Below are 21,101 nucleotides of genomic sequence, written 5' to 3' on the forward strand. Positions count from 1 at the left end.
TTTTTGGACAAAAATCTGCCGACAACTAAGTTTTTCATCGATTCAATTGGAATTTTTTTTAAAAATGTTCGTGAAGTACTATAGGTACTTTGATGACGTACTGCGCGAAAATCGTTAACTGTCACAATCAAGAATCCTTATCTACAAAGCCCAATAACTCCGATACTTCATCTGCCCATACCATAAATTTGCATGTCCCAGCTGGGTTACCGACACTTCTTAACCCTAAATCCTAAACCCCAAAATTTTAAACTGTAAATCTGGCCCTGAGAATTACCAATTGAATAGAATTACATTCGGCACTTATGAGACTTACCATTAATTTATTGATCCAACAGCAGCGTTTCGCTTCTTGAGAAAGAACTTCCTTGTGCTGGCCATTCTTTATTCTTAGAGAGCTTATAAGTGGATCGGATGATAATAACATATGCCGTATAATATCTATATTTGTCTTTTTGCGGCAACACATTCGGGAGTTTTCAGCTCGTGATTTCCTGAAGACTTTATTATTTGCCTCTTGTGACTGTTCTGAATAGAAACCAATTGGCAGTTCAAATGCAGCAAGTACTTCACTTCCATGTTGCAGTACCTTATGAACTGATGCAGGTAGTTTGTACCATGGATAAATTTGAATGCACAATTTAGCCGTCTCCGAACAATATTCTTTGAATTTCACAGAATCAGCTTTCTTGTCACATGTAATTACCTGAAGCATGTTATGCAATCTTGTGATAATAACCGCGTTTAATCCAGTCACTGCAGCAACTGATTCGGCTTTTCTAAAGAAAGTTCGGACCATGCAATTTTATGGTATGAGCGGATGAAGTATCGGAGTTATTGGGCTTTGTAGATAAGGATTCTTGATTGTGACAGTTAACGATTTTCACGCAGCACGTCATCAAATTATAGTCCTTCACGAACATTTAGAAAAAATTTCAATTCAATCGATGAAAAACTGAGTTGTCGGCAGATTTTTGTCCAAAAAGGTCGGTTTCTGGCCCACTGTGCACTGTGCTGTGTAGCGCTGTGCCACGATAGCGGGCGACCGGCCGGCTCAGTGACCTTGAAGAGTCAAATACATTCAGGTCTCTCTCGAAGCATGAATCCATTCAGTCTGCAAGTTTCAATTGTACGTATTGGGAACCAATATCGATGACTCCGGCTCGATTCGAAGTTCCAGCTTGCATTCTCGCGTCTCGATCAAACTTTTATCAGGTTAGCAAGTGAGAAAGAGAAAGAGAAAGAGTGAGAGAGAGCGAGAGAGGGAGAGAGAGAGAAACTACTTGGACCATAGCACAGTGTGACGGATCGCCGAACTAGCTGGACAAAGTTCGAATATGAAGTAATGGTCACATTTTTATGAAAATTAGTCTCTTTTTGTCAAACATATGTACTTCATGACTAATCGTGATCATTAGTACCTACTAATACACAGACGTACTTCGGTATCTAACGATAAAACATAATAAAAGCCCCGGACATTGTAGTGCTTGACGTATGATACATTAAAAAACAAATTGCCAATGATTATGATTGCCAAAAATGACTTTTGTCCCGCTAGATCGGCGACCCGTCGCGCACTGTGTCTTTGGTTCGAGCGATGATCGATGGAGCTTAAGCGATTAGGCTCGTTCTAGCAAACGCGAGTGCTCGAACTTCGGAGAATCGTACCTTTTCTGTAAAAGAAAAAGATGATCAGGAAGAAGCAGTGAGAAACGATACGAAAGCGAAACGTGACCACGAGAGTGCGCGAATCCGCCGACCAGGGCTGCCGAACGTTCAAGAGAGAAAGATAGCGAGAGAATGGGAGAGAGAGAAAGAGAGAGAGAGAAAGAAAACGAGCCGTGGGCATTGAACACGTAGAACGAAAATGTTGATAGAAAAACGGTTCGATTCGTGCGCGATTCGTGCGAGAAATGGGTACATACCGAAAAATATCGAAAAATGCCGACCACCGACTAAGTAAGTACTGAATAAAACGATTGTAATAGTGAATGAAAGTTGCCTGGTAGAGTAGCTGAACAGAACAGAACGATCGCATTCGGTATTTTGCATTCGGCTCGATGACTCTGTTCTCACCGTTCCTTCGTTTAGAATCCGAAGCTCGTGTGCGGCGTGAGGCTTCTCGATTCCCGGTCGGTGTTAGACCGCCTACACAGAACCCCACTCGAAACGGAAGTTAAATACAGTTCCGAGAGGAACATTCGATGCTTTGATCAGCACCTTCTCGCTGTTCTCTCTGTCGAGTCGGTCTCGTTCGCACAGTCAACGCGAAACTGGCAATTACGGGGAACAGCGAACTCCATTGTCAGTTCGTTTCGCGCGCTCGCTTCTATAATTAAATTATCCTCTTTTATTTATTAGGTGTTCCGATTAGTTCTCAGGGCTTACACCATTCATGACTATAGGGTGACTTGTTTATTTTTCCACTGGAACCGGAGTATCGTTCATTTCGGATGTTTCGAACGGTTGTTTAAATAATCCACCGGTCCAATAAAGGAACGGCGATCAATGACGACGTCGCGTCGCGTCGCCAAGCGCTGTTCCTGATATCGGAAAAGAAATTTAAGATTGCCTTTAGCTCAGATTTTCCATAATTGGTTCGCTCGGCGAAATGCTCACGATAAAGTAGGTTAAAGCTCGACTTCCGTCTCTATACCGATTAATAATAGTCGTTCAGTTGTTCAGTACCGAGCGAATTTAGTGAAAATAAATACTCATAGCGTACTCACTGTTCCAGTCGATCGCAAACATTTTTTCCCTTGCATCTACAATACATTCTACAGGTTGATTCAGCCAAACGTGTCGTCTAAAGTACATTGGTGAGTTCAGGACGCGCAGTGTGCAACGAATTGGAAATGCGTATAGTGCAGTCAACGAAAAGTTGTAGAGGGAAATGGAAGGAACACAATTTTTAACTTTTGGTCTTTGTTTGGACTAGTTAGGAGCTAAACATACTAAAAGTCCACACTCCTAGGAGATGAGCGGGGTGCAGGGGAGCACGTAGAAGGTCCCCTTTTTCGGTTTTCCGCTTATATCTCGGAAACTATGCGTCCTACCGATAAGACCACTCTATACAAAATTACAGCTGACAAAATGTGCCACAAGATTGATTCGATTCAGTTTTTCGTTATCTCGTATAGTTTCCGAGATATCCGCGCTCAAAGTTCACTACTTGTGAAAAAGAAATTTTTGCCTTACTTGACTAGCTTCAGCACAATTAGTGAACTTTGAGCGCGGATATCTCGGAAACTATGCGATATAGCGAAAAACTGAATAGAGTCAATCTTATGGCACATATTGTCAGCTTTAATTTTGTATAGAATGGTCTTATCTCTGGGATGCATAGTTTCCGAGATATAAGTGGAAAACCGAAAAAGGGGACCTTCTACGTGCCCCCTTACACCCTGCTCACCTCCTAGGAGTGGAGACTTTTAGTATGTTTACCTCCTAACTGGTTCAAACAAAGGTCCAAAGTTAAAAATTGTGTTCCTTCCATTTCCCTCTGTTTACACCCCCCTTATGAGCATTCATTGACTGGACTAGTAGAAATTTACATACGCGTGTAACGTAAAACCTCGATTTATCGTTCGCGCATTCGTTATTATTCGTTTCTGTAGGCTTTGCTGAGGTTCGTTTACTGTCGGTTGAACGTACGATATAACGCGAACGTATAACGAGAATAGTTCACAACGTTTCAATTGTTGTTATAAATGCATATAATCCGGGATCTAGTCACGAAATACGAAGAAGTGTTTGTACGATCTCCTACGCTGTTCCTTCGAGAAAGAAAATATTTCGATTTCGAGATTCTCAGGACGATAGAAGGAAAATTGATCAAAGCATCGCATCTTCTTCTAGACATTATGCAACTTTCGCTCGGCCCGTTTCGATAACGACCGATACCGACGAGGAATCGAAGGAAGCCGCTTCATCCTGTACACTGTACACTCACACGCACAAGCAACCATAAACACGGACACTCACATACATAAACTAAACGTGACCGTATTAGCGATTTTTGTTTTAGCGAGTTGCATTCGCTCGAGTAATTTTTTCTTTCTTTGTACATAACATACGCATTATATCCGCCGTTCATCTTTTTGCAGTATAGCGGGTGGGCTGAGGGGGAGGAGGAGGGGGAGGAGATTCAAAAAGAGAGAGAAAGAGATAGAAGCATGTTTCGATGAAATTAATTTGGATCGTCTGATGTGCGCTGAAATGAATTTTCAGTTGAAAATGCAAAAAAGATGGTTTTAACCTGTTGACTGTTAACTGGCAGAGTTAGAAACGAATTTGTTCATCTGACGGAGATTATGCTTTATGCGAATATAGAAATAACACAGCAGCCAACAAAATTCCACTATTTTCTGAAAGTTTAGTCTCTCGTTGTAGCTACACGAAGTTCCGACAATTAATCGATCAGTATCTACAGTCTGGAACATAATTTCTGTGTTCCAGCGCTATAGTCGTCTCAGGGACCTTCTCCCACTCCTGCGTTCGAGTCCGCTCGACTTTCCGTAATCTCGCTCGAGAAACAGTCGGACTGCACGTATGTATCTGGCACCCACACATGCCTAACAGCATATCGCGCCGGAGGGAAGGGGGGTACGGTCGTGCAAAACAAATGAGGATTTTTTGATTAGGCAACGTGATCGTTTAGAGGAGTGCTTAGTTGCCGAGGGAATGAGAGACACCGCGGGTGTCGAGATAGGACGAAAGAGAAAGAGGGAATGCAATTGCATTTAACGAGAGAGAGAAAGGGAACACGGTTACAAAGAGGCAAGTAGAACAACAGATTTTTTTCGTTCGTAACTATTTGTCATCTCTTTTTCTGTCTCTCTTCGCCACTCCCCACCCCTCAACATCCTTAGTACATTCCTCCCACACTGTCACTAATGATCTCTATTGTTCGCACACCGCCACTCAACAATTTCAAGTGCCTCCTCCGTAGACGACTGCTTTCGGGCCATCTCGCGTATTTCGTGGAACACGAGGTTTCGAAACTGAAATGACAAAAAGAAAAAGACTATGGCAACGGTCCTCAGTCCCTAAAAAGTGGCGCTCGAAGGTTTTTCAGTGTGCGGTGTCGCCGTCGCCTTTCCGTTTCTGTTATTGTCTCTCTAACGAATCTAACGATCGCATCAGCTCGTATGCGAACCTTTCCACCATTTTGTAGAAGTCTACTACCATTCCACTACTGTCTACTACTCACTGGCACCTTTCTTCACTATTATCAAGAGGCTCTCGTGTCCGGGGATCGATACGTGTGTGTAAATACTGTTTACTATTGCTTAACACGGGGGACACGTTCAGTACCTGAAAGCTACTCCTCTCGACTACCCGACTCGACCCCCGAATACTCGAAACGGGCAAACCCCGATAGTAGAAAACCTTTCCTCGATGGTAGCCGCTGGACATCTGCCCGCAAGTTACATAATACAAATCGATTCTCCTGCAGGCTTCCTCTTTCTCTCTCTCTCTCTCTCTCTCTCTCTCTCTCTCTCTCTCTCTCTTTCTCGTGCGTCTTTCTTGGGTAATTATACAGAAAAGGGTACACCTCACCGATTTTGACAACCTTGATATATGCTGTCAAAACCGGCTACGACATATTTGAGTTCTATCGAAATCGGCGAGCTGTACCTTCTTCCGTATAATTACCCTTTCTTGTCTTCGCCGTATTCTTTTTCCGTTCTTCTGTTCCTTTGCGTTTCTTTCATTCACCTCGAACACGCGTACTGTTCGACTCTGTACACGTGTACGCACAACCACGACCGACCAACGTGTCTCTCTCTGTGTGTGTCCACGTGTGTATACACGTAGAGACGTAGACGCGGTGTAACTTTGAAACGGAGTCTCGAAGGCACGCGATGATCACTGTCGTTTATGCTCACAACCGTCCATCGTCCATCTCCATTGTTGTTCGCATCGATGGCTCTCCGATAAGCTACACGACTCGTGGCAGAAACAATTCAGATCGCTTTTCATCGGTGAAAGCAGACCAGAGCTCGAAACGATTCAATCACTAGCGCTATCTCCGTGATTTATCCGTTTACCGAGGGGTTGGCAGCGACGATTAGGTTGCTCTATATTTTATACAGGTTGGTCGGTAACTCGCGGCTTCGTTCTCGAAAATAATCGTCTTTAACCTTCGTGTTTTCAGTGGAAAGTCTAACGAGAACCTTTCAACGAATTGTAATTTTATTTTAAAGTCGAATCTTTCAACCAATTTTTGGGGTTCCTATAAGATTATGCTCGCTGCAGTTACCCCCACCTCTGTTTTCTGCTGGCGACCTCGCTTGCTCCATTTTGGCTCGGTTCCTGACCGAGTCGAAGCTTCCGAAAATCTCAGTCTCATTGGTCTGGTCTTCGCGGTCGTGTTGCTATCATCCGTAGGCCTGTCACACTCTTTATTATACTCATTGTCAGATTGAAATTAATTGTCCGCTCAAGGCCACCGACCCTGCTCGTTGTTAGTACGTATGGGATTACTACCACATTCAAGCTTCCGTTGAACGCGACGCGCCTAACGCGGATCGTTCTGTTTTTTCATTTAAAAATATTGGTTTTCGCGTTTTTTTTTAAATTTAAGTATTGTAGAATATGTGTGCCACAAAGGATTTGTTTGAATGCAGTTTTTCAAGTGTAAAATATTGACAATATTAGTGCAACGTGGTTTAATAATGTTTGTTACGAGTCGAAATATTTTTCCACGTGAACGTTTCGCAAATTGGGCGACCACGAGCAAATCGGACAGCATCGATACGAACAATAATGGTTCGCAATGCGTTTTGAAAATGCCTCGCCGACAGGAAACGCGAATTCAAGATGGCCACGAGATCGGAGCCATATGCACAAAGAAAGTTTCAGATTTCCTCGAGATCTCTCTTCGTTCATTGCAAATCTACAGGGTGTCTCAGTTGGAGAACAAATTTGTTCTGTGTCTTCTCCAAGGTTATTGGTAGTTTTATTTCTGAATGACTGAAAAATTTACTTTTTCAGGATACCCTTTTAAGCGATTTAAACCGTGCGACGAAAAACGAAGGAGATTACTCGGCTGGTCTCCTTCAGCTGAGACACCCTGTATTCTATTTGGAAATTGATCAAAGCTTCTTTGAAGGATGGGACACGAGAGCGGGAGTAAATTGGAAAACTTGAAACTTTCCTTCGTCGGTTTTATCCTCGAACGGGGGCGAGGCAAACTTTCGGATCGAGTTTCCATCCTAATGGAAGAAATTGCGATATACATACCTCGTTTCTGATAATGCCGCGCCGCGGCGTAAACAATTTGCATACCATTTGCAGAAGTAATTGTTTGCCTGGCCCTGCGATACCGCCACTTTATGCTCTCGCTGCAACATCTACTTACACGAGCATGAATCATTTATCGGAAAGGGGGAATGAAACGGTCGCTTATCAACCCTTATGAATTTTCGATTAGTCAAATTACGAGGATAGTGGCAATTTTCCTTTTTTTTATGTAATCGTGATCCTTGAATAGCGAGGTAGTGGCTTTTGAAGAAACTTTTGATCGCTGTACTTTCTTTAGGAATTTGTTGAGAAAGTAGAATAAATGTTTTCATATTTCTACAGGGTGAGTCCGAAGAAACAGAACACCTAAATGTCTCCGTTACTTTTCGTTGTACAAAAAAACTTCTTCGGACAAAGTTACACTGTTTGAAGGGCCACATGTAACGGTGTAAGGGAAAAAATTTTCAAGGTTATTTTTTTATGAGATTTCGAGGTCATCGATGTTTTTTTTAATGGAATGATATGTCTTCGTTAACGTAATGTTGTAGCTGACAAAATAACGAATTCATCCATGCAACACAATATGACCTACAAATGACCTTCAACCCAGAAAAATGGAATAAATAAAATTCAACGTGTAAGATTCATTTGCTTTATTTCTGTTACGCAAAATGTTCAAAAATATTCCCTCGAGCTGCTATACATTCAAATGTATCGCAATACACAACATAATAACAGATTCGATGTTGACAGGAAGACATTTATGATATACCTTCACCTATGCGTTCGTACAAAATCGTGTTTATCAACTACTAATTACTCTGAAGACCTTCTTGCTATCAGATTTTCACTGTTTCTAAGATTTCTAATCTATCAGTTTACCGATGAACGTTTCACAATGCGTTACTCGAAGGAAGATAAGATTGATATGATTTTCATTTATGGAGAAAGTCGACAGTGTTTAAGAAAAGCAGTGCCGTTGTACAAGGACCGATTTCCTAATCGTAATTGTCCATCAGTTTCCGTTTACTCCAATTTGATAAATAAATTCCGTGAAACTGGTAGTGTTGAAAATAAAAAAATGTACGAAGGTGAGGACTGTAAGGAATGAAGCAAACACAATTAATGTTCTGGCAGCAGTGGATACAAACCCTCATGCTAGTACGACGCAAATCGCACGAGAAAGTGGCATTAGTCAAAAATGTGTAGTGCAAATACTCCATGAACAAAAATTTCACCCCTTTCACCTATCAATTCACCAAGAACTTCATGGTAGAGACTTTGTAAATCGTGTAAACTTTTGCCAGTGGGGATTGAGACAATTGATAAACGATAGAGCATTTTTTAATAAATTATTATTTACCGATGAAGCTTCGTTTACGAATCACGGGCAGATGAATTTAAAAAACATGCATTATTGGTCATCTGAAAATCCGCGGTGGTTACGGACAGTCGACAAACAAAGACCATGTTCGTCAATGTTTGGCGCGGAACTTTAAACAACCAAATAATTGGGCCTCACTTTATCACCGGAACACATTAAATGCAGAAGAAAAAACGCACTAAAAAGTATAAAATAATTTTCATTTAATTTATGTGAATACACACGAACTTAAATATAATACAATCTTTTCGGAGGCGGCGCAAAATTGAAAATTTTCGACACTGAAAATTACGAAATCAGCAACATCTGTCATTTGGAACATTTTTAAATTTTTGCTCCGCCTTCGAAAAGATTGTATTGTATTTAAGTTCGTGTGTATTCACATAAATTAAATGGAAATTATGATATTTTATACTTTTTAGTGCGTTTTTTCGAAGTCGGTTTAATTTTTTTATTTCACACTTTTTATCTCTGTCAGCCGTCATATTCCAAATCGTAATTTATAAATATCTGAAAGCCGCAATCGATAACGGTAACGACGCCGTCGCGTCGTTACTGTTTCTAATATCTAACATTCAGTGGAGTTCACAACGGCATCACCACCATATATTTTCGCAAATAAAATCGTAATTAATAAAAAAAATTAAAAATTTTTTTTGCACGGGACCATCCCGGGAACATACTCTACAAGATGCAAAAGGTTTCGTTCCGATTGGTCCATACATCTCAGAATAATCGGTGAACATACATAGAAAAAAATGCGAAAAAAGGGCACATACAGATCGAAATGAGTAACCTCCTCCTTTTTCGATGTCGTTTAAAAATACATTGCATTTTTACGAGAATCGTTACCAATTGTCCTGGAAAATACACCCTTGGACATTTGTGAAGATATGTGGCACTAACATGACGGATGTCCAGCCATTCTTCCCTTGTCGTAACATAATTCTAGAATAACAAGTTTCCAAATCGTTGGATTGGACGTAACGGACCCGTATTATGGCCAGCTCGCTCACCAGATCTTACACCCCTTGATTTCTATCTATGGGGAAAACTGAAAGACGATGTTTACCATGAACCACCAACCACTGTAGACGACATGAAAGAAAAAACGTCAGGGCTTGTGCGTCGATTCCCTCAGAAATGAATTACACAGCAGTACGTTCTGTAACTGCACGGCTAAATGAATGTATAGCAGCTCAAGGGAATATTTTTGAACATTTTGCGTAACAGAAATAAAGCAAATGAATCTTACACGTTGAATTTCATTTATTCCATTTTTCTGGGTTGAAAGTCAATTGTAGGTCATATTGTGTTACATGGATGAATTCGTTGTTTTGTCAGCTGCAACATTACGTTAACGAAGATATATCATTCCATTTAAAAAACATCGATGACCTTGAAATCTCATAAAACAAATAACCTTGAAAATCATTTCCCTTACACCGTTACATGTGGCCCTTTAAACAGTGTAACTTTGTCCGAAGTTTTTTTGTACAACGAAAAGTAACGGAGATATTTAGGTGTTCTGTTTCTTCGGACTCACCCTGTATATTGTTTTCAACTTGGAAAAGGAAATCAATTTTTATATTTCTCCAAGTCTGTTGCAATTCAGGTAGAAATCTTTCATTTTGCTTAAGGGTCCAAAGTCTAGTAGTGACAACACGGACTACGACACTAGAATTTACACTCGAGGGCAAAGTTTATTCCCTGTTTCTGCTAAACGATTCGCGTCAGACACGAAAGCATCTCTAGCGTTCGAACTAGGGATATGCGGGCGCGCGCGATCAGGGTGGCCCAGGTAGGAGAAATTGAGGGGAATAGAGTTTTTCTCTCTTTCTCTGTCGTTACCGGATTAGTCACGTGAAGATGAAACGTGTCCCGTGAGACCGATCCGCCACCGTAGAGGGGGTCAAGTAGAGTTGGAGACAATTCTTGATCTGGCCACACCGCGTACATTGTGTCGGGCACATGTTCGGGTCAGGCAGGAGGAATTCGGGCAGGCTCGGGCGAGTGTTCGACGGATGCGTGTAATTCCTCGGGTAAATAGCTCGATTGTTTTTGGTCAGGTCGGGAGTCGGGATAAGTCGAGCGGACTCGGAGTCCAACCACTTTTTCCATTGCTTTTCTTATCCAAATGGTCGAGCTCGTCCGTGCTCGCCTGATGTTTTCCGATCCTGCCCGAGCCCATAATTTCGGGCACCCGTTCATCCCTAGTTCGAACACGTTAGCGCGCTTCTGTTTTCTATTACAGTAGAAAGAGAAAACTTTAAACAATTTTAGAGGGAATGCTCCGCGATGGAATGTGTACGGCCGATCACGATTCCGTAGGCGTTGTTCCTTGTCTGTGTCTTTTTTTTTCTAATGTTTTTGTTTCATGTCTCTCTCTCTTAAATATCGTCGGCGTGCACCACGCGTTCCCGCTAACTAATTCGGCAATGTTATTTTCATTTTTCAGGGCAATGCTTAAATCGTCCAGACCGGGACCGTTTGCGAAGCAAGTTCTATCAATTTGCCGCAGTTAATCGACCAAAGAAAAAAACGAACGAAACAAAACAAAAAAAAAAGAATAATGATATTCGATTAAGAAATAATAATATACACGCAAAACACACACAAATGTGCTCGTCGTATGACTGTTTTAATAATAACAATGATATTCATATCCGAAAGCAATGACCAATCATGATGTAATATTATACATGAGTGTTTTTCTTTTGCCTAAACGTGTTCTTTTCGTATAAACCCTCTCACCGTTCCCTGCCGTTTTTTCGTTTCCGACATTTCGCGGATCATAGTTTGTGCCTTTGTGGCGGCGAACCTTCGTCGAACTTGGATTGCGCCAGCAATTTTCTCGTTATTAATTATTCGAAATAATTTGCAGCTGGTCGGACACGGTGATCGTAGACTGCTATTTCGAGATTGGCGGACGTTGTCGCGATATTTGTAGTGCTTCTTTTCGTATTAAGAAAAGTGTGAAGGTACCTTCAACATCGACAGAAGTCAATTTTGCATTTAAACAGTAGCTGACACTACGTTACGATCACTACGGTCCACGAAAAAGTATTTGGAATAATTAATAACGAAAATGGTCGGTATACTACGAAAAATTGTTGTCTCGATCCGAAGCCGGATATTTTTCGGTCACACCATCACTGTTTCTTTGTCAGATTTTGCCGGCAACGTTGCCGGTACTTGGTAAATTTTTACATCGAAGGATGTACTCGATTAATAGGTAAGTTTTCACGTTCGTTCGGAGCTGAACGATACATGTATCGATGCAACGGGAGAGGAGACTTTATGCGTCTTATCGTGTTAAAGAGCGACTTCTTGTTGTTGGCTTTCTTTTTAACGTTCTGTATGCAGTTTACGCTCGTGCAAAATTATGCAGAATTATTTTCTAAGGCGCTCCCTTTGATGTGCAGCCTCTCGAGAGTTTTCGGCGATCGATAATGGTCTTTTTCATAGTTGAGGCTACGTCATAATGCGAGAACGTGTGTTAGACGGTTTTCTGACGATTTTTCATTCGTCGCCGAGTATACTAGACGTGTAGAGATTGAACAGGAAGCATTCGGAAAGAGGAAAGGTGAGGATGCACAATTAAGACATGTACGAATCGTGGAACGCTTGTTGTCTTATGAAAATAACGCTTACTTATTTTCTATACACGAACTGTATATCGGTTCCCATCAAGACAAAGGTATTTCTTCGATCAAACCGTAAATCGTAGACGAAACATTGAACACTTTGTTAGAGTACCTTCTCAGTAGATCACATGTATTGCTAATCCTTTTTCAATTACCCCAGTTTCTCAGGTTTTCGAATTTTGTGTGTTCTGAAATTTTTAGATTTCCAAATTATTTCAACTTCTAAGCTTCTCCGAGATACAAATTTTTGAATGTTTATATTTTTTCGATGTTCATCTTTCTCGGTGTTTATACATATACTACATATAACATTAACAGGCTTTCGAATTTTTTAATTTTCTACCATTTTCTTGGTGCATTAATTATTACAAGTTTGAAATGAAAAGGAATGTTTCGTCGTTAAGGTGTTCATCTTTCCCAGTATCCATATTTATCAGATTTCAAACAATTTTTATATTACGCGAATTCTTGCCATTTTTGGAACATCCAGCAATTGAGAGAAACATTTTCACAGTGGAATTACACGGGCAAGGTTTGTCGTTAGGTAGACCGTGAGTCTGTATCATTAGCAGTGTCTTTGTCTTCGAATCTGTCACTTCGCCAGAAAAAGTTATGCTTCGAGTAAACGATTGCATCTTCGAGTAAAATAAAGTAGCACATTTTGAGACCGCTTCTCTTTCCCGCGTAAATCGCTCTACCTTTCTCCACTGCCACAGAGACGGTGTCGCTTGACGATGAGATTAATTGCCTGATTTCTCTCGATTTTGTTTGTATGTCCCGATGGCCGATCACACGGTAGAGGGTGCCGCCGATTTGTCCCGTAAGACGCAGCAAAAGCTTCCCGAACGAAAGCGAAACGACAGATCACGCAGCGGAGCTCGAGGACTTCCTCTCTTCCAGATCAGGTATCATCTAAAATTTTCACTGATTCCTCTAAACTCAGCCTTTATTCCCTTCGCAAAACATACAAATTAAATCGATTAAACTTTGAAACGATAACGCTAGCGAGCGAGAAACGAACAGACAGGTGTAGAATAGGGTGGACCTTAGCTATACTCGATGAAAATTATTTTGCAAAATTTTTTCCCGCACACCCCCCAGAATTGTGACAACTTTTGAGTAAATGATCTGGAAAAAATTTGGGGCCGATTGGATAATGGGAAACTGGCGCGCAACGAATTTGAATACTTTTTTTTTTGTTAAATCTTGACATAAATATACGTTGGAATATATCGTTGAATTTGTATTTTTTTCTCTGTAAGAATCCATATATAGCATAATCAGTTGTTAATAGAAAAAACATCCGTGTCCTTGAAAACTTGAAAAAATGACCTTGAAAAATTTCTTTTCCTCTGTTACTATACTCACCTCCTTACGTACTACAACTTTTGTTTGAAGAGTTTTTTCATATATACATAACTGACAGAGATATAAAGATAGCTATTTTCATAGCTACATGCTGTCGAATAATACAAATTACGCCTCGTAAATGAAAAAATAGGATTTTTGAGGCTGATAGCGCCCTAGATCGATCTTTGATCTAGCGTTTTTGACTACTGAAAAACCCCGTGCTTGTATTATCGAGAAATGAGAAGGCGAATCCAGCACCCTTGCAATCCTGGAAGTCTCTCTTATATACTCCCTTATATAAATAAATTCATTAATACGCTCCAATCTACAAAAGAAAAATAGTTCTAATATCGGAAAAAAGAAGTTATTATAAATATTATGTAAATTACGAAAAGAGGTTACATCAAAGTATTCCGTCCCGAATTTGCTGGCGGACACGTCAGAAGGGCCCAGCAAATCCTGTCTTAATTCTTGATACAATTACATATGTATCGTAAGCGTTTCGTCCCAGATCTGCTTGTGCATATTCGTTAAGACCAAGCAGATCCTGCCCTAGACGCAACTGTGTTAACCCTTTCGAAGTAATTCCATAAAACCTCTCAGTTAACAAGCAGTCTTCAAAAATGCAATTAATCATGTAGGGATTGATCAGGTGTTTCTCTCTATATTAAAATATCTTTAAAAATCCTTTGACAAATTCTGTTTTGTGGCGTCAGGATACTGCTTCCGGTATTCCATCACAGTTTGTATAGTATATATTGTTGTTTCTCCTCTTCGTTTCTAGATAAAATTTTATTATGATCCGCCATTAGTTTATCGCCCCGTTCAGCGGTATCATTGACCACCTTCAGTCCATGTTTCAGTCAGACTGCTTATTATTCATAATAACTTCTTTTTTCCGATATTAGAAATGTTTTCCTTTTGCAGATTGGAGCGTATTAATGAATTTATTTATGTATACGGGAGTATATAGAGAGACTTCCAGGATTGCAAGGGTGCTGGATTCGCCTTCTCATTTCTGGATAATACAAATACGGGGTTTTTCACTAGTCAAAAACGCTAGATAAAAGATCGATCTAGGGCGCTATCAGCCTCAAAAATCCTATTTTTCCGTTTACGAGGCGTAATTTGCATTAATCGGCAGCGCGTGTAGCTATGAAAATAGCTCCTTAATATCTATGTCAGTTATGTATATATGAAAAAACTCTTCAAACAAAAGTTGTAGTATATAAGGAGGTGAATATAGCAACAGAGAAAAAACCATTTTTTCAAGGTCATTTTTTCAGGTCACGGATGTTTTTTCTATTAACAACTGATCATGCTATATATGAATTCTTACAGAGAAAAAAAATACAAATTCAACGATATATTCCAACGTATATTTATGTCAAGATTTAAAAAAAAAAATATATTCAAATTCGTTGCGCGCCGGTTTCCCATGATCCAATCGGCCCCAATTTTTGTCCAGATCATTTTCTCAAAAGTTGTCACAATTCTGGAGGGTGTGCAGGAAAAAATTCTTTGGTAAAAAAATACGGTCCACCCTAATGTGCACAGTATTGGTCCGCTTTTTAAAATTAGATTTTTGTGGCTTGTCGCATTTTCCTCGAGTATCGGGTTGGAACGAAAGTTCGCAGCGTTTTGAAATTGGAATTCAAAGATAAAATTAAGATTTGTAGATTGATTCGATACTGTAACGATTCTCGATACGTCGATCGTCAGGTGTAACAGAGCTGTCGATGGACAAACCGGAATCAGACGACGAGGATGAGGACAACTGGAAGGACGCGTCGCCTATAACGCCAACCATAAGTCCCACGGAGCAACGTCGAGTGTTTCCTCAGGACCAGAAGCCGTTGAGAACGGTAGAGGTCGACGTCCACGAGTTCTACCCGGCTAGCAGCAGTTCGTTAGAGGACGTGATCATCGCGGACATAAGTCCAACGTCCCTGGACATGAAGATAATAGCGGCTAGATACACGCAGGACGCGACAACAGCGGTGGAGAAGGTAGCTCCGAAAGTGAAATTAAAGAAAGAACCATCGGACGATATACTATCGACGGAGAAACAACCGGAATCGGAACCGCAACCACCGACTCAGAAGCCGCTTCATCAGGAGAGAAGGAGAGAGTTGAGACGCATGGACTCGGTAGAGAGGATGTCTACGTCGAAGGAGTCGTTGAAGCTGGAGGATTCGGAGAAGTACGCGAAGAAGAAGATCGTCAAGAGGCAGAGCACCGAATCCGACGACAGAACCGCGACGCTGAAGATCGACGAACTCGAGGAAGCGGACGAAGCATCGAGAAGGATCTCGGACACGGTCGCGCTGGAAGATTCGAAGAAGAAGAGTCCAGAGGACGCACCTAGGTCGAAGGAGCATAGAAAGATGCAGAAGGAGCAAGAGTGTATCGAAAGGGTCACGGAGTTCCTGAGCAGGCACAACACTTTGACCTACCAGGATCGCTACAATCAAGATGTCGTCGTCCTGGAGCAACGAGTACGTCCATCCAGCTTGAACGAGTTGGAGAAAGCGCGTCCAGCCGAAGAAATCGAGGTCAGGAGCAGCCAACGAGCGGAGGACCCGAAGAGTACCCCCGAAGAGTCAACGAAGACGCCATCCACGGTGGTGTCCGAGAGACTTTCGACCATCGAGCGACTTCCGTTGAGCGTTGTCGAGCCGAAGAGCATTTTAACTCCCGAAACAGAGGCGCCACCGAAGCGTAGAAGTTCGATGAGAAAGAGGACGTTCTCCAGGGAGTCCTCCAGGGAGTCTCTGCTGGACGAGACGAAGAAAGAGGTGAGGATTCAGGAGAATGTCGAGGAGATTTTCTTCGACGAGCCCAGCGAGATATCCAGCGCGCTGCCGGAGGTGCAGCTCGTCAAGGCGAGGATCATCACCGCTGAAGAAGCAGCGGCTAGCAGAGTCGAAGAGGCCGTGGCCAGGGTAGAGGTGCACTCGCCGCCGAAGGTGGTCGTCCTCCTGGACTCTATCAGGGTGAGGAGCGGACGAGTCCCTTCGCCGGAGACCGTCGACACGTCACACTTGCAGTTGGTCAACCTGGCGAAGTCCACCTCGGAGAATACGCTGGTGGACACCGCGGAGGAGGAGAACAAGGTGTCCGAGAGGAATATCAAAACGGAGATTTTGCTGGATTTGTCCAAGGTCCAGGATGTTAAGGAAGATATGGGGACACCGTCGGAGACGGAGAGGAAAGAGAGAAAACTGAGCAGGACTGGCAGCGAGGGATCGAAAAAGGGAGGATCGAGGAGTCAGGCCAGGTCCAAGGACCGAGATGGATTTAAGATTGGAAGTCTGGCGCAACCGGATCAACCCGAACTCACGATTCTGCTCGAAAGCAGCGTCACGGAGAAGAAGAGGGCGGCTCACGAGCAGAGGGACCATAGACTTCTCGAGGATGCCGCGGAGAGGATCGCTATCAGGTGAGCGAGAACAGTGCTGGTGCCACGAGATACATATATCATACACGGTACCATTGCGACTTTTTCATACTCAAGGCCATTTAAAGGTTATAAATAGTTAGACCGCGGATTTTGTTTTCTGTCACTTTGAATTGAAAGTACTAGTCCAGTCAATGAATGCTCATAACGGGGGTATAGAGGGACATGGAAGGAACACAAGTTTTAACTTTGGGCTTTGTTTGGACTAGTTAGGAGGAGAACATACTAAAAGTCCCCACTCCGAGGAGGTGAGCAGGGTGTAAGGGGGCACGTAGAAAGTCCCCTTTTTCTATACAATATTAAAGCTGACAAAATGTGCCATAAGATTAATTTCATTCAGTTTTTCGCTATCTCGCATAGTTTCCGAGATATACGCGCTCAAAGTTCACTAATTGTGCTGAAAAGTTAGCTAGTCAAATAAGACAAAACACGTGAAGCAAAAATTTCTTTTTCACAATTCGTGAACTTTAAGCGCGGATATCTCCGAAACTATACGTCCTAGCGATAAGACCATTCTACACAAAATTAAAGCTGATAAAATGTGCCATAAGATTGATTCCATTCAGTTTTTCGCTATCTCGCATAGTTTCCGAGATATCCGCGCTTAAAGTTCACTAATTGCGAAAAAGAAATTTTTGGTCCTATGTATTTGACTAGCTCACTCTTCAGCACAATTAGTGAACTTTGAGCGCGTATATCTCGGAAACTATGCGAGTTAGCGAAAAACTGAATGCAATCAATCTTATGGCACATTTTGTCAGCTTTAATTTTGTATCGAATGGTCTTATCGCTACGACACATAGTTTCCGAGATATCCGCGCTCAAACTTCACGAATTGTGAAAAAGAAATTTTAGCCTTATTTGACTAGCTAACTCTTCAGCACAATTAGTGAACTTTGAGCGCGTATATCTCGGAAACTATGCGAGTTAGCGAAAAACTGAATGGAATCAATCTTATGGCACATTTTGTCAGCTTTAATTTTATATAGAATGGTCTTATCGCTAGGACGCATAGCTTCCGAGATATCCGCGCTCAAAGTTGACTAATTGTGAAAAAGAAATTTTTGTCTCACGTTTTTTTCCTTACTTGACTAGCTTCAGCACAATTAGTGAACTTTGAGCGCGGATATCTCGGAAACTATGGGAGATAGCGAAAAAGTGAATCCAATCAATCCTGTGGCACATTTTGTCAGCTTTAATTCTGTATGGAATGGTCTTATGGCTAGGATGCATAGTTTCCGAGATATAAGTGGAAAACCGAAAAAGGGGACCTTCTACGTGCCCTCCTGCACCCCGCTCACCTCCTAGGAGTGGTGACTTTTAGTATGTTTACTTCCTAACTAGTCCAAACAAAGTCCCAATGTTAAAAATTGTGTTCCTTCCATTTCCCTCTACAACTTTTCGTTGACTGGACTATCATAGGTTGATGATCCCATGTAGCTGGCTGCGAAATGTACCTTGTGTATATCATCGATTTTGTTAATTATTGTCGATGGCTGGAAACGACGCATGCCATCAAATGTTGAGTGGAATTGGAAAGCCTGTATTTCGGTGAAACTAGGCGCGCAATCAATGGCCGCGAATACATACATAACATACGTATATATATCGTTAAAAATAACGGACGCGGCTGTTTTGCACGGACTGTACAAGCGGTCGATACAGATCCGAATTCCCATGTTACTCATAACTCGATCTAAATTATCCTGGGAGGGGCTTCAAATGCCGATTAATGAACAACGTTATTTTCTCTGCAGCCGCCCGGCCGGCTGGCTGGATTACACGAGTGCCCGTAGAAACCCCGCGAAATGCGCACAATTGGTTGGAAATCTAGGTCGCCTGGAATATCAGAGAGTGTTTCGCGACCCGAAAATTCTATAGCCGTCGCGCGCGCCCCTTTCTCTTTCTCGCGATGCCGATCATTCAAACAAAAATAGGCTCCCGGTAATCAATTATTTTTCCTTCCGGCTTCGGACGTCTCGAAGCTCGTTCACTCCACTTTGCTCTGCTCTGCTCTGCTCTGCTTCGCTTCTCGTTGCCGAATGATAGTTCGCGAGCGTTCACCGTGTGTTCACTTTTACGCCGATGAAACACGAGCCAGACTGTTCCGACACGTTCGCCTCGTTGCTGTCAAATGTACGCTACTTCGCCGCCTGCCCGACCATAATCATCGTGGAACAATAAACCGGACGAATACGACCTGCAAAGTGAATATCAGACGTTCAGTCTACACTCGAACATTCTTTATTCGTTCGTTAACACGATTCATTTTGTGTATTCCATTCGTATTGTACCATTCATTTTATCCATGTATTTATCGTATCGTTTATCCATTGTTTTTTACCATGTTTTTTCACATAGGTTTGTTATTTATTCTACGTATGATATACTCTTTTTACGTTAGTATTAATTTATTTTATACAATTTATCCACATTATATACTTGCTATTTTCTTTGTTCGTGTTCAGATAGTGTTCAGATAGTTCTTTCATTCGTTTCAGTTGCACTCTATATTGTGTTTATACAGTCAGCGACAAAACGATAAGACACCTCTAGATTTCTAATGTTTCTCAATACCAAAATGTGTACAAAGATTTTGTATATAGATTTGTATAGAGTATTATACAGGGTGGAGCAATAACTATTAGCACCTCAGATATCTTCGAAACTATAAGTTTCACAGAAATATTTGCTGAAATAAAATTGCACAGTACGAAGGGGGCCATCCGGTGGCGATAATAGTTTTTTTGCAGGTGGGGGTACTTCGGACATTTGAAGGTCACCTTCATTTTTTTTAAATGGAATGAGACATTTTTTAATGCATCCATCGATGCAGCTGGACATTCGTTATAAAAAAGTACTAACCTATGTATGTCGAAAAGTTAGTAGTTCAGGAGATATTTCAATTTAAATAATTCTAAAACACCATTACTGTCGTACTAAGACGTTACACAAGTAAGTAAATTGGTTCTGTTGACTTTTTAAACGTGATCACCTCTATCACACAGCGCCATTCTTCACCTTTCATTCAAGCCCTCGAACACTGCAAAACTCCCACTGGAACACGTTCTAAAATCGTCTCGAAGACGTCGTGTCTGATCTGGTTCGGATAGTCGAGTCTTCACTATATCGTGGATTAGGCAAACAATTATAGTTCGAACTGCATCGTGTGGGATATCATTTTAACCGGAAAAGAGCCGCCCGTGTGCCAGCGGAGGTTTCATAAATAAACAATCAAAAATAAGTTAGTTACGAACAGAATTCTGCGTTGAAAAATAAGTCTGAGACACAAACCGAATTGATTCTCATTGAATTCGTTGGCCAGTGTACAGCGCCGCCATTTAATGGGCTGACATTCCTCGACAGCGTAATGTAGCAAACTTTATCGAATTCGCAAGTAAGTAAACGCTAACGTCTTAGTACGACAGTAATGGTGTTTTAGTGTTATTTAAATTGAAATATCTCCTGAAATACGAACTTTCCGACATACATAGGTTAGTACTTTTTTATAACGAATATCGAGCCGCATCGATTGATGTATTAAGAAATACCTCATTCTATTTAAAAAAATGAAGGTGACCTTCAAACGTCCGAAGTACCTCCACCTGCAGAAAAACTATTATTGCCACCGGATGGCCCCCCTTGTACTGTGTAATTTTATTTCAGCAAATATTTCTGTGAAACTTATAGTTTCGAAGATATCTGAGGTGCTAATAGTTATTGCCCCACCCTGTATATAGTAACATACGAAGTAACTGCTATTATGTACGTTATGTCTATCATATCAGTTTACATGAAAAACCGGTGCGTCAAAACGATAAGACATGGTGAAGAAAAGAATAGTGTTTTAATTACACTGTCCAACACCAAATTTGTTCCACAATTACTGTTGGGTGGTTCTTATAGATTTCTTTGCGCTGATTCCGAATCTGCCCTTAATTTTTCTCCTAGATGCACAGGTTTTGAGAAACATGCCTTTACAAATATTGTGATGTTATTATTAGACTGC

At 41.4% G+C, this 21,101-nt stretch overlaps 1 protein-coding gene across 4 annotated transcripts in view; it reads left to right on the forward strand.

Moving 5' to 3' along the window:
• Positions 1-21,101, forward strand: part of LOC143210536 (multiple PDZ domain protein) — a 165,390-nt gene that overhangs the window by 102,655 nt on the left and 41,634 nt on the right. For all 4 annotated transcript variants that reach the window (XM_076427454.1, XM_076427456.1, XM_076427455.1 and 1 more), the window contains 2 exons: positions 13,082-13,187; positions 15,355-17,074. In XM_076427454.1, coding sequence (XP_076283569.1) covers positions 13,082-13,187; positions 15,355-17,074 — 1,826 coding nt within the window. The remainder of the gene's footprint in view (positions 1-13,081; positions 13,188-15,354; positions 17,075-21,101) is intronic.

Source organism: Lasioglossum baleicum, chromosome 7 (assembly GCF_051020765.1).
Source record: "Lasioglossum baleicum chromosome 7, iyLasBale1, whole genome shotgun sequence".
NCBI classification, from domain to species: domain Eukaryota; kingdom Metazoa; phylum Arthropoda; class Insecta; order Hymenoptera; family Halictidae; genus Lasioglossum; species Lasioglossum baleicum.